This window comes from Pieris brassicae, chromosome 8, assembly GCF_905147105.1.
Source record: "Pieris brassicae chromosome 8, ilPieBrab1.1, whole genome shotgun sequence".
Taxonomy (NCBI): Eukaryota; Metazoa; Arthropoda; class Insecta; order Lepidoptera; family Pieridae; genus Pieris; species Pieris brassicae.
In genome coordinates this window covers 15,284,608-15,298,921 of record NC_059672.1, presented here as the reverse complement: position 1 = coordinate 15,298,921, position 14,314 = coordinate 15,284,608, and the positions used below count along the sequence as shown (strand labels likewise).

The 14,314-nt window shown below is 31.5% G+C and overlaps 2 protein-coding genes across 3 annotated transcripts in view; one reads left to right on the top strand and one right to left on the bottom strand.

Moving 5' to 3' along the window:
• The first annotated feature begins 1,467 nt into the window (after window positions 1–1,467).
• Window positions 1,468–3,283, top strand: LOC123713688 (60S ribosomal protein L18a). The gene is made up of 4 exons (XM_045667495.1): window positions 1,468–1,572; window positions 2,008–2,184; window positions 2,753–2,932; window positions 3,090–3,283. Exons 1-4 carry the CDS (start codon window positions 1,555–1,557, stop codon window positions 3,246–3,248), a joined length of 534 nt encoding a protein of 177 aa, XP_045523451.1. The 5' UTR covers window positions 1,468–1,554; the 3' UTR covers window positions 3,249–3,283.
• Window positions 3,284–6,998: 3,715 nt separating this feature from the next.
• LOC123713521 (endoribonuclease Dicer) overlaps window positions 6,999–14,314 on the bottom strand; it is a 37,380-nt gene continuing 30,064 nt past the window's right edge. For both annotated transcript variants that reach the window (XM_045667230.1, XM_045667231.1), the window contains 7 exons: window positions 12,942–13,142; window positions 11,995–12,099; window positions 11,529–11,684; window positions 10,691–10,902; window positions 9,754–9,907; window positions 9,006–9,190; window positions 6,999–8,380 (listed from right to left, as the gene is read on the bottom strand). In XM_045667230.1, coding sequence (XP_045523186.1) covers window positions 8,221–8,380; window positions 9,006–9,190; window positions 9,754–9,907; window positions 10,691–10,902; window positions 11,529–11,684; window positions 11,995–12,099; window positions 12,942–13,142 — 1,173 coding nt within the window. In that variant the 3' untranslated portion in view covers window positions 6,999–8,220. The remainder of the gene's footprint in view (window positions 8,381–9,005; window positions 9,191–9,753; window positions 9,908–10,690; window positions 10,903–11,528; window positions 11,685–11,994; window positions 12,100–12,941; window positions 13,143–14,314) is intronic.

The window sequence follows — 14,314 nt, the reverse complement described above, 5'->3', positions numbered from 1 at the left end:
GATACATGTTTGTTGTAAACTTTATACCATTTAAAATTGCATATAATCACAAAGTAAAATTATAGTGCATTTGTATATATCAGATGTGAAAGTAGACACTAATGAACATACTTAGAAGTTCTAAATATATTAGAAGCTATTGATATAATATTGATTTAAATTTATCAAATCAAGTGGATTTATTATATAAAATCTAGTGAACAATACTAAGTAATCGTAAGACATTTAGTATAAGTTAATATAGAGAAGTTTATCATAATATTGTTAATGAATGAGAAGTTTGAATCCAAGTCCCGTAGGAATTACTGACATTGTTTGATAATTAAAAACTTTAATTGACAATAAAGAACAAAGTAGCGAATTAACTATATTTTTAAGTTTAAAATAAAGTGAAAAGTTTTAATATTAATTTTACCTACTGAATAAACCTTGGAAGTATCTTAAACGAGTTTATTAGTTTTCTATTTGATCAACGTACTAACAAAATAAATATTTTCTCTTCAGAAAAAGAGAAGAGAATAAGATAACAACAAGTATTAACAGAAACCACCAATGTAGAAGTTGTATTAAAGTCTTAACTTTTCATTAATTTAAGTGTTATATTATGTACCTGAATTGAATTTTAAACATGAAAATGAATTGTCTCTGTTTATATAAATCCAATTTCAGTTAAACTTATGTAGTCATTTATAAAAGTTCGATCGACTTTCGACATAAACTACTGTTAAGCCATCTTGTCTAGACCCCCTGCGTTGCCGTTGACCGTGTCTTGAATCTTCATACCTCCATGTTACTTGACTTGAATTTATACCCGAAAATTTGGGGGTACTGACTTTTTTCCTTATTTATAAAAAATTGCTTTTACTTGGGTTGCCGTTTTCTAAACGAATGCGTTGAAAAAACTAACATAACGATAAAATTTTGAGGTTTGACCAGCTACTTCGTTAATAGATATATTATTTTTACATTATCAGCAGTATGTCTACTTTTTCAGATGCATGGTGTATTTTATTTATCAATCATTCATAAATAAAAGTGTTTGTCACACAAATGAAATAATTTATGAATATAGAATAAAAATTAAAAATAACAAATAAACTTAAAATATACTGTTGCATGAATTTTTAATTGAAAGTCATTAAGAGATAAAAAGATTAACGAGAATGGTTTAAGTATATAGTTTAACAAGGTATTTTGTAAATTTGTCGTAATATATAATAATAATGGTTGGACCTGTTGGAATAAGTTGCTACTTGGGACCGGAAGCGAGCAAAAGCAGGTACAGGCCTATATTTTATAATATTACTATAATGTATTCGTCAGTTCAGACCATTTAGCTTATATTACTATATACAGACACATACATAAGTTTATTTCTCTATGTATATATATTAAAAAAATACATAAATAAAAATTTAGAAGAAAGACATTAAACTGATATAGTCTGTGGATATTGGTAATGGAGAGTAGAATAGAACAAAGACAATGCCGCCATCTTCCTTTTATGAATGTTCCGTTTCCGTTGACAGTTCTTTTTAGCTAAAATCACCGAAAATGAAAGCTAAAGGCGAGGTAAGATTTTTAATTAAATGTAGTTGTTGCTTATAAATTGTAGTGATTGTTTTATATTAATTATAACAAAATATGTATACACGTAATACTTAGAGATTAATACATTTAACTTCCTTATGTGAATAAAGTGAAGTCCTGCTTGTATACAGTGCATGGTACACGTTGCCGCACTGCTTCATTAGTAATTTTCATGATAATTTAATTGAATTTGGTTGGTATGCTGATTATCTATATTATTATAAATGAAACTACTTATGTTCTTATTTGATTGTTGTTTTTTAACCTTCGAACATAAATAAATTTGTATGCATATTTTAGGTTATGTCATGTTGTCTATGTGTTGTAGCTTATTAATTTATTTCAGCCTCTCCAATGCTATATATGTTTTTTTTATAAATTGTATAGTTTACTTTAAATCAAATTTGATAATTTCAGTTGAAGGAATATGAAGTCATTGGCCGTAAGTTGCCATCGGACAGTGAGCCGAAGCCACCACTGTATAAAATGAGAATCTTCTCGCCAGACCAAATTGTAGCTAAGTCACGATTTTGGTACTTTTTAAGGCAACTGAAGAAGTTCAAAAAAACAACTGGAGAAATCGTTTCCATCCGGGTAAGTTTTTTTAAACTATTGTACGTAAAATAAAAAAAAAAACGCATTAATGTAAATGTATATATTCGAGTTACACATTGATCCATTATTAATACTTCTTGATACATGCTAATACGGTTTTATGACATTACTTATGTTACTAGATGCTTTGCGTTTTTTAGCTTTTGTGTAACTCCTCTTAAACGCTATTTCTGAAAAAATTTGATCTTAAAGAATTTGTTTTTACTATGAATGTTCATAATGTGTCCTTGCATAGGTTGAAGAATTATTCAAAAGTCAAATAATGAGTCAACATGAAAATTAGAAATTATGCTAGCCATAAGGCTAGCATAATTTCTAATTTTCTAAATTGTTTTGTCATACATTTTACTCTTTACTATGAACACACAAAATAAAAGAAAATATTTTTCCTTTTATATTTTTTATTAATTATCTATTGATAGTAGCAGTAAAGCTATTCGTAAGGCAATATCATACACTTTTTGGATTCAAACCTATAGTACAAAAAAAACTAGGATATTACTATTGCTGTAGTATTCATAGATTAATTTTCATTGTATAATTTTAGGAAATTCCAGAGAAAAGCCCTATCAAAATAAAAAACTTTGGTATATGGCTACGTTATGAGTCTCGCTCTGGCGTACACAACATGTACAGGGAGTACCGTGACTTATCCGTTGGGGGAGCAGTGACACAGTGCTACCGTGACATGGGAGCTAGACATAGAGCTCGGGCACACTCTATTCAGGTATGGTAGATATACCATTTTAACCTTAATGTTGTTAGATATGGAAAACAGTTTTACAATTGGAACTCAAATAATTTAGCTTATTTAAAAGAATAATGTAGAATTTTGATCATCCATGAATGTAATGTAATATTAATAAAATAATCATTTTCCTTAGATCATCAAAGTGGAGGTCATCAAGGCAGCTGCCTGCCGCAGACCTCAAGTGAAGCAATTCCACAACAGCCGTATCAGGTTCCCGCTCCCAAAGCGTGTGCACCAGTACAAGCGACTCAACACCTTTGCTTACAAGAGGCCCAGCACCTACTTCTTGTAATTTAACATTAGAATAAATATCACTTGATGTGGCAATGTTTTATTTTTATTGGTCTTTTTTAATTATGTCAATTATTATTCCATCTTACATTTCAAACTGATCTGATGATCATTATATTTAATCTTAAAGTGTGAATATCTTCTGACTAAGCAGAAATAATAATAATAAAATAATACCATTCTTTAGATATATGAAATTCTTGAAATTGTTATATTATAATTTCTAAGCTATTATTATTAATTCATTTTTTTTTAAACAAAATCTAATGTCATGAATTTACCAAATATTAAAAGCTTACTAAGCTGGATATATAAAACTGTCAAAATAAGCAAACACTTCCATCTTCTTATTGACACCTGAACCACCAACAATTGAATTGGACCCTTGTCTTCTAAATTGATTTGGTAATTTGTATATCTATAACTGGCTACAAAGTTATATAGAATATATCAATAATACAATCCAGACTCCATTAATGTATTGCCTCCAAGTAATTATCATCGATGCTGCTGATAAAATGTAGTAAATTCACAACTTTTCTTTCTTTTATAAAATGTTGACAAACTAATCTAAATCTTAATGTTTATATATTTATGTTTATACAGTAACTTAATACTAATACCATAGAAAACTGAACTAAAAACATAACAAGTAAAAAATTACAATCTAAACTATTTCATAACATTTTAAATAATGCAATTCTTGTGAATTGAGCCAGTGTGCAAAAAAAACATCTGTCTCACAAGCACAATATTTAGGGTGTGTAAGACACGCGTAAATGGTGCTTCTCTAAGTTCGTGGGCGCCCGAGGGATTGCGATCGCTTACCACGCCGAGAGTGATTATTTGGAACACGCAGCCCCAGTCTCTTTAACATTTCCGCATTATATATTTTGCCCCTAAGGAACTTAAAAAAATATAAAGTGATAGTAAGGTCCCTCGTTACCTCTAACTTGTTGTATCCCACCATACCCAAGACAAACAAAGTTGAATTTAGCATTTACAAAAATTCTAGTGGTCCTAAATTGCTTCCCTGTGTCACGCCAGACCAAGTGAAATATTTCTTAGATTTAATGCCATCAAATTCCACATACTGCTCCCTATCTGTCATGGGACTTGCCATAAACCGAATCAATGATGCAGTGAAGGCAACTTTGGCCAATTTCTGCAAGAGCACATCATTATCAACAATGGCAAATGCTTTTCGCATATCGAAGTAGGCTGCATCAACTTGTCCTCCACTATCTACAACTGGTACTATGCAAGTGTTAGCGGTAGTTGATCTAGTTCTTAGGGTAGGAAATTAAACACTTCAATGATGACTTAATTCACTATAATTTACTTCACTGATTTTACGTGAACTGTATAACTTCAAACTTGTCACAACCTCTTTTAAAATCACAACTCCCTCCTTCGACTCGACCATCCCACTTCAGGGAGATGGTCGAGTCAATTCGTAACAATTCGTAAACAACCGAACGAGTCAAATGAATAACTATTGCACATGCGCACTTGTAGCAAGATTCTTAAGAATATGTTACATAAAAATGTTTAGAATTTAATTAAATAAATATTAGGAGCTAACACAAGTCAAGAAGCTTAATAAGTTGCGTGGTGCTTCTTGCGGTTCGAAAACCATGTTGGGCGTCAGAGGGTTGAGAGCCTACCTGATCGAGAATGCACTTTTGAAGCGCTGACTCCATTACCTTCGCTGGTGTTGACAGAATTACAACCGGTCTATAATGGTCCACTTTGTCCACCTTTAGGCACCGGAACCACTTTGCTAATTTGAGGCAAAATCTTAACTAATAAAATCGAAAAGTTTTTGTTAGTTGATTTGTTTTTGTACTTGTGTCCTCTTGGGACACTTCTACCCCAGTCCGAGACTCCTCGTAGAAGAGTTTCGACTACAGTTTGTTTTGGTACCTACTCATCGACAACAGCCCGAGAAATACCTGCCCGGTCAGTGTTAAAAGTATCCCCAGTGCTGTCGTCTGCATAGCAATGAATGTTGCTAAGCTGCAACATATCATTGATAACTCTACGGGCGGCACGTTCTTGACTTGAAGGCGAACTAATCCGCATTATCTTTTGCTGTATGAGCCATCTTTCTGGTTCTTGGCAATTGTGGCAATGATGCGTGACAGAAGTTCGATTGGATCGCTTTAGCAAGAGTCACTTTAATTCCAGAAGAATACGAAGCAAGTTTGTACCTAACACGCGTGATGCGATCTACTTGGGCTGCCCTGATGATGTTTTTGCGACTTAGCAGCTTCAAGTCTTTTTTTGACTTGAAGGCGGAAACTTTACGGAGCTCAGGTTTAATAAGCAGCTTATTACTTTGTTGTAGTCACAAAAGACTGAGCAAGAAATAAACATAATATTCCATACAATGACGAATCACATCAGCGATATTGTCTGCACAGGCTTACGGGGTCCTCACAGGAAGAAGACGCGAATAAATTACGCATCTAATCTCTGCCCACCACCGACTTATGTCTCTACACTCTTCTCCAACCCTTAAAAAGTGTAATAGCAATCTCTTTTGCACTGTGTTTTTCTTCTTAGTTTATTTTTCTTAGTCAGTTATATTTTTTGGACTATTATATCTAGATTCTAGACTTTAGTTTAGAAACGTAATAAAAGACAATACAGTAATAAAATATTATATTTTACCCTACATATAAAGATTCTATAAACATAACTGTAGTCTTTACAACTATGAGATAAACTACAATTAAAAGAAAATATACGATCCCGAGTTAAAAAAAAATAAGTAGTAACTCTCATAAATTCTACGTTGTTGGTATAAGAATGCACAAGGTTCAACATATATACTCTTCGTGTATATCAATTACTAATAACAGCTATACAAGACTGATATATATAGTTTTATGAAAGTTGTGAGAAGAAATATCTGGTTACCAACTGGTGTATTGTCAACTGACAATCCATTGTAAATCGATTTAAAATTATTAATATGTTAAATCTAGTTATTTAAATTTAATTTTGACGTAAACTTTTGTCCGTATCTTGTATTCTACTAAATATATATATATTTAACATATCAGTCTTATAATATGCTATTTGAGAGAGAAAAATAAAGTGTTTTTGATTGATCTATATAAAGCTTTAAAAAGCATTATGGAGTTATCTAACTTATAAAGAATCATAAACATAATGAAAAATTATTTGTATACGTCAGTAGTGACACAAAACGTTCGGCTTCTAGAAATTATGAAATGTTTAATTTTTAAAGCCAATACTTAACGCTATAAAAAATAACAATTTGTATAGGTAGTCACTCTTTTAACAATCAAATTACAATATAACTACTATTTAATGGTATTAATATTAAACAATTTTTTGAGATACCATTTGATACGTATTTTGTAATAGATTCTACAAATTTGTGTGGCTTATGTATATATGTCGCAGTAAAGTAGTTAAATCAGAGTTAATTCAATCTCTAGACAGTTAATTAAAGATCGATATTCAATCCAGTCGCTAGTCATTTTGATTTAAATATAGCAGCGTCGAAAACGTTTCACTATCTGTCTAACCGTAAGATAGCGAGTTGATTAAAAATGTAAAACAAGACTCCGCCATGATTATTTCATTTGTTATTGTTATTTCGGTGTGATCGTGAAGAACTGAGAGCTTGGAAATTCCGTGTTTTGCTTTATTGTAAATGGTTAGGTTAGGTTAGTCTTGCTGCCTAGGAACGTTTAGGAAACTCGTTAAACGTTTCGTTCACTCACTTGTCTGACGGAACTTTAGCGACTTAATTGAATATCGATCTTTAATTTATTGTCTAGAGATTCAATTAACTCTCTGATTTAACTACTTTACTGCGACATATACATTAGATTACCGAAATAAATGCAGTCTATGTATATAGTAACCTAAAATGTGAATAAATAATAATAATAAATATCGTCATCAAATTTAGTTGAAAGTAGAGATTCAAGTTTATATTATATTGATAAATCATTTTGTATAGATACTAATTCAATAATAATATTGGTGACAAATAAGTATAGTTTCGTCATGAAGACATTTTTGAGAATTACATTGTTACTAATATTCTAACATTCTTATTAATTTAATTGTTTACTTTCTCTATTTTTAGCAAAACTTATTAACATACATACTATACTATTTATATAGGAATATTAAAAATATAAAAATGTTCTGCAGCAGGTGTGCCTTACCGCGAAAAAATTCGTGTCGTACAACTAATTAAATGGAAAATAGATGCGTTGGAGCTGTCCAAAATTTTAATTTAATCTAAAATTGCATTTGGCAAAGTCACTGATAAGTCTAAAAATCACCAATTCATATATCACATTTTTTATGCTAGACGATACAATATAGGAAAGAAATAACACAGACATATATAAATCAAAATTAATCTTTCGCATCAGTCCTGACCTTCGTTTTACTTTCATCGGCATCGGACATACTTTTATTGCCGGTACAACGATTCAAATTTCGCGCCTAAAAAAATAATGTAAACGCGCATATTGTTATATCTATGCCCGGGGAATCCCCGCGTTTTATTCAGTTTGTTGTCTCTCTCTGACCCGCTTAGTCTGCGCGTAGTTTGTTTTCGATACCAAATGAAATAAAATACAGAATTACAAAAATCTTATCAATATTAATTTTAATTATTGCTTTTTATTCTTAATTTTAATAATTAACCTTTAATCTCATTCAAAGTTTGTGACTGTTTATATATTTTTTAATAAAAGTAAAAAATACTTTAACTTGATATATTTAACCTTAATTTAATTTTAATGAACTAAGCGTTGCTATCGGTATCGGTGAGAACGCGTATCCATGCACCCCCAATTTTTAGAATCCCCTTAAAAACTAGAATATTATCCAATATGCGTCTCATATGCGCCGTGCGGTTACATATACGTGGTAAAATCAATTGATCTAATATTACACGTGGGTACGCGAAAAATTTAAGTCGAGAGAACTTTGAGGGCGAGTTTTGCAGCGGCGCGTTTTGCTTGAGCCTTGTTGGAACCAACGCCGTAATTGATGTGTCTATGCCCGTCGCGTGTGTATGAAACAGGAATCATCACTTTGGGAATACTATTCTCCGGAGTCGTCTTAGCTTCTCTGAAAACGTAACACGAAGATAAGGGAGGAGTGAAAAAGCAAAACTTTTTTTAATTAATAAAACATTCGATTGTAGACTAATACTGTGTTTGGTTAAGGCGAATGACACATTCATTGTTTATCAGACAATATTTTGATATTACACATATAGCCTAAATGTTGCAAAATGATTCAGGATTGCTTATTCTAATTCTCATAACGTGACGTTTTATATAAAAATATTAAGCGCATAATGTCTGAATCTAGGAATCATCGCAAGAGTGACCCCAATTTAACTAAAGCAATAAAAAGATATTTAAATTGTATATAAAAGCGTCGGAGTCGCTGTCGTTATTGTAAAATTACAAATAACATTAATATCAGTCCAAAGACAATTTCTGCAAACACTTTGTACTCGTCTTCATTAAGTCATTTCAAACATATTAATCGCGTTTCAAGTACTTTAAGCTCGACTTTTTTTTATAATAAACTACATACAGCCTTGATTGTGCACATCACAATATTTATTTCCTGGATGTTTTCTTAAATCTACCCTTGAATAAAGTATTATTGAATTTTATCCGTTGCAAGTTAGGTTTTAAAAATAATTACTTTTGTGCGAAATATTTGGTAATTAAGAACTTACCCAAAGCTAGCACATGCGTACATCATCTCCAATAAGACACGAACGGGCTGTTTGGGCACGCATTGCGAAAATGCAGCGATTTCTTTCCACATTATGCGATATACTACACGCCAAACTGTGGCTAAATCGCCATGACTATCAAGATATATCGCACCTATTAACGACTCGAATATGTCACTTAGAACCTGAAAGGAAAGTAGAAAAATTATGGCGAAATTGTTGAGCCGAGCGTTTTAAATTTATTTTAAGAAAACACAGCTCTTTATTAATAACATAAATATAAGAATGAATATAAAAGCCAAATATGTTCACAAATTAGTTTTTTTACGGTCGTAAAAAAATACATACAGGTATACTGTATAGTATATGAGCTAAGCTTTTTAAATATAAAATGGATACCACCATTTATGACAAAAAAACAGTTTGCAACAAGTCCTTCTTAAAATCTGATCTGATCTACTTGATTTTGTTTCTAGTGCAATTAATTGGGTAAATATGAAGTTTTTTTTAATATAATGTAAAATTTGAAATGTCATATTTCTTTGTATCTTTAAAGTTTAAAACGATAAGTTAAAAATACAATTGCTGAGACCATGAAACATTGCAGCAGTTTTGGCATCGAGAGTGTCCATGGGCGGCGGAATCACTTAACATTAAGGGAGCCTCCTGCCTGTTTGCCACCTGTTTTATATAAAAAAGTACATGCTGGCTTAGAGATACATTGTAAATTGTCATGTTCCGTGATTACCTTGGGTACTTCGATGTACTCTGCTATGCGGCATTCCTCTTCATCAATAAGGTAGAGTACATCTTCAGAAATATCATGGTTCCTTTGCTTCTGATGTTCTGCGAAGTTGATAATTGCTGTCTCCAGTGGCGGATTCAGCTCATAACATAGGAACCTGAAGTATTTAGAATATGTCTGCTACAAATTTGTAACTTTCGTGAAATTTTTAAACTTTGTTTGAAGAGTATATACTAAAAAACATATACATACATATAAGGTTGATTATTCTTCGCTAGAAAACGAATATGTACTCGAATTAATTACATTATTTACATAACTTGACGTGTTTGACGTGAGTGCTTTTCAGCAATCAGCAACTGTCAAATTGACAGAAAACTATTGATGTTATAATTAGAGTTTATTGTAATGTTACCATATTATTTATTGTTGATGGTTAATATTTTATTTAATAGCTGTAACTGGTAATTGGAGTGAAAAAAGAGCTTATGATTGGCCTAGAGGTACAGTCAAAAATTAAGCATAGCGGCAAGAGAACTGGCGAGACCCTTATTGGAATAAATATATATTATTACGTGTCATTTCATTTATTTACAAACCAAAATTATATACTTATTGTTTTTTCATACTAGTAAACAAAACGATTATTACAGCCAACCTATGTCACAACATAACAGACCGTTCTTTTTCCGCAGAATCTCTTTTGTGGGTTTTTCTTTATCGAATTACTGGTAAGTTGCTGTAATTATGGAAAAGAAGGTTAAGAAATTGTAATTATTTAATAGTTTTGCTTTGAAGGTTTTGGTAACAAATCCTGGGAATTGTTCAATGATTAGACAGTTACCTACTAAGCTAAGCCTAGTCAAGACATTGTCTATTATTTTCACATATACAAAAAATCAGGCGTGTATGCCTGAATACGTTGTAATTATTGACTCACTTGTGAAGACCCAACTTGACAACATACGCTGCAAACGTGACATTATTTACGAGCGCAGATCTTAAGTCTGTCAGCTCTCCGGGCTTAAGGTTGCCGCAGTTTTCAAATATGTGTGCGGTTATGAGGAAATCCAAGATAGCGTCGCCCAAAAACTCCAGACGCTCGTATGACCGAGTGCAGCGGTTGCGGATGTATGAAGGATGTGACAAAGCCTTAAAGATATAAATTTTTAGTTGTTTAAGCAATTGTTGGATGAGGATTATTAATGAAATGTTATGTTTAATTGCGTACATTTTTCTTGTCTCAATCTTGCACAAATAGTCTAATTTTATTTAATATTTAAAAAAAGTTTACTCTGGGATAGTGTAGCGTTTTAACAGTGGAATATTTTTAATCGGTTCATTTGAGTGTGTTGTTATTAACATAAATAATACAGATATCCATAAATTATATAGTTTTTCATAGACTACAAAAATTTTACTCATTTAAAGACAATAATAGATACTTCTTGGAAATTGTTTCATTTTTCGGCTATTGCACTTGACATTTTGAGTTTGAGATGAAAGAGTATAGAGTTTCTAGGTCAAAAATTAATTCAACAAACAAACAATTTATTTAGCAAAGTTACACTAACAAATTTCTGGATGATTTTATCAACTTCGTGTAAATTACTAGTTTTGCAGTGATTTCTTGTAGAATGTCATAAAAATATAATAAACACTTGTTTCTTTAACAGCAAATCTAAAATTTCCACACAACAAAAAATTAAGTAGCCTCCTAAACTAATCATTATTACCCATACAATTTAAGAAGGTTCTAGAAGGATTAATTTTCATACCTCTAGCAAAAGCGAAGGATCCTTAAACTTGTACTGTATGATGTTTTCAATGTCAACTCTCGTGTTGTTTAGCAAACGATTTATCTCGTTTTCGGTAGTTTTTCTCTGTTTTAACACTGTATCTACACCCCTCGAGAAGTATGTTAAGAAATTGTCCTGGAAACAAAACAAACATATATCCTTGCGATAATTCCTTAAAATAACTACAACAAAAAAGCAAATATATTTGAACAAAGGTTTAAAATTACATTTATAACCGAGACAAAAAGAAGAGTGGACCATACTGGCAGGTTATTTAAATTTTCGTTTTGATAGTGCAAAATATTAGTTAAATTAGAAAATATCAATGTAGAAAATCGTTATTGTTATACAATAGACTCTAACAAACCTACTAAACAGAATAAACTCGTTAAATTTAAATAAAAACACCGAGGTTATTTTATTCATTATTAAATTTAATAATTACCTGTTTTGGTATAATTCTAAGCCATTCCAATAACAAGCTGGCTGCCTCAATGCCTCCACTGAGCAGGTAGGTTCCAATTAGTGCTTCAACGCAATCTGCTACCGACTGTTATATACCAGAATAACCAATCAGTACCTCATCATTCTTATAAAAAACTATTTTGTATTTTTTTCATATACTAGCTGTAGACCGCTATACTCGTGTTAGTTCAATGTTGTGTGTGAGCCCAGTGAGTTGGACAGTCTACCAAGTCAATCGAAGATCTGTTTCTCCTAAACCGTATAACGCTTGGGGATCAGCAGTTCTCATAATTAATTTAAATTAGACACATCAGGAGAAATACTAAGTTTAGGTATTTAGGTATTGAATAATGTATGTGTCGTGTCATAATTAAATAAGTTGTGTTGTTTTCAATTTGATTAACAAGAATTTGAATTCCAACGCGAACGAAGACATGGACATTAGCCAGTCCAGTCAAACTATCATGAAAATAATTTTGTGTGAGATATTTTTTTTAATGTCTCAACCACATCTCGTACTCCATAACGAAACTATTTATTACGAACTCCCCAAAATCCTTCAAGGCACAAATACATTTCTACGTCTGTTCCATAATATATTTTTGTAATAATAAATCAACTTTCTATATCTTCCACACGAAATAAGTATAACATTAATTAAAGCACAATTCGAACTAATACACAAATAAAAATAGCATTTATATGTTAGCCGTTCCAATTAGGACGAGGTAAATACTATTTTGTAAGTTTCATTGATTCAAGACAAACAGGCGATTTGACTAGGAATATCATAAGAACGGGTTACAGAAAACAAATACTGTTTCGCCAGACTTCGAAACCGCTTTATTGATATGTCAAAAATATATAAAATTTTTGATCCTAATGGTATTTATTTACGGTGTATGTAACATAAAAATAGTATGTAACCTTGTCAGACACTGCTTGTGCCCCGATATACCGCTGCATTTCGTTTTGAACGCCACCTTCAGGTTCAGGTTCGGCCGGCCGCAGTTGAGACGTCGCCTCAATAAATCTATTTTGAATTAAATTCATGCTTCTATCTGACAGCTTTCCGCTCAACGCTTCCGAAGTTGGGAACTCCATTCCTATAAGAATTGATGGCCGGATCTGAAATCAATACAAGTCTTAGGTCAAGAACAAATGTTATAGATATAGTTAATCAAATACTAATTTCACTCGCGTAGCCTGATGCCATTCGAGTACATATATCACTGTCGCAGTAAAGTAGTTAAATCAGAGAGTTAATTGAATCTCTAGACAGGTAACTAAAGATTGATATTCAATCAAGTCGCTAGCATTTTGATTTAAATAAAGCAGCGTCGAAAACGTTTAACTATCTACCTGACCGAAAGCCAGCGTGTTGATTAATAATGTAAAACAAGACTCCGCCATAATTATTTCCTTTGTTATTGTTATTTCGGTGTGATCGTGAAGAACTGAGAGCTTGGAAATTCTGTGTTTTTTATTGTAAATGGTAAGGTTAGGTTAGTCTTGTTGCCTATGAACGTTTAGGACACTCGTTAAACGTTTCGTTACCTCACTTATCTGACGGAACTTTAGCGACTTGATTGAATATCGATCTTTTATTAACTGTCTAGAGATTCAATTAACTCTCTGATTTAACTACTTTACTGCGACATCACCACCACCATACGCTAACTTATTGAGAAGTTCTATTATAAATAATATACAAACAATATAATAGTTAATTTCGTAAATGGACGGTCCATTACAAAAAAAATAATGCGCCATTCGAATCCGAAGTTCCTGGATCAATGTTTTGTCATTTTACATTAATCTTTTTCATATGTACAATGTGTGCACACAATATAAATAATAATAAAAAAAAATAATCTATTCAAATTTTACGCAATTGTTGCGTGTTGTCAAAAATAGTGAACTCACGGTTTCGCGCAAAAAATTGTAAGCATAAGAAATGGGTACCGTTTGTTAAATAAATAAAAGTAATAAAAATTATAAACTATAATAAAAAATAACTACGAATTAAAATATGTATTACATTTTGTTTCGATTGTTTATGATTTCCTCATCCCTCGGCCGTAATATTAAAAATTATGATACTTTACCGAGCTATTAATAATATTTAATTAAAAATTATTTTTAACAGTTACAAGTACATATTTTTAATTTTAGTTATTACGATTAAGTGAACAATAAATAATAGAAGCATTTTTATTTTTCACGTTTATATTACTGTTTCGCTTAATCACGTTTAATTACATTCACGATAAATGTCAAAGTCGTTATATAATAAACAT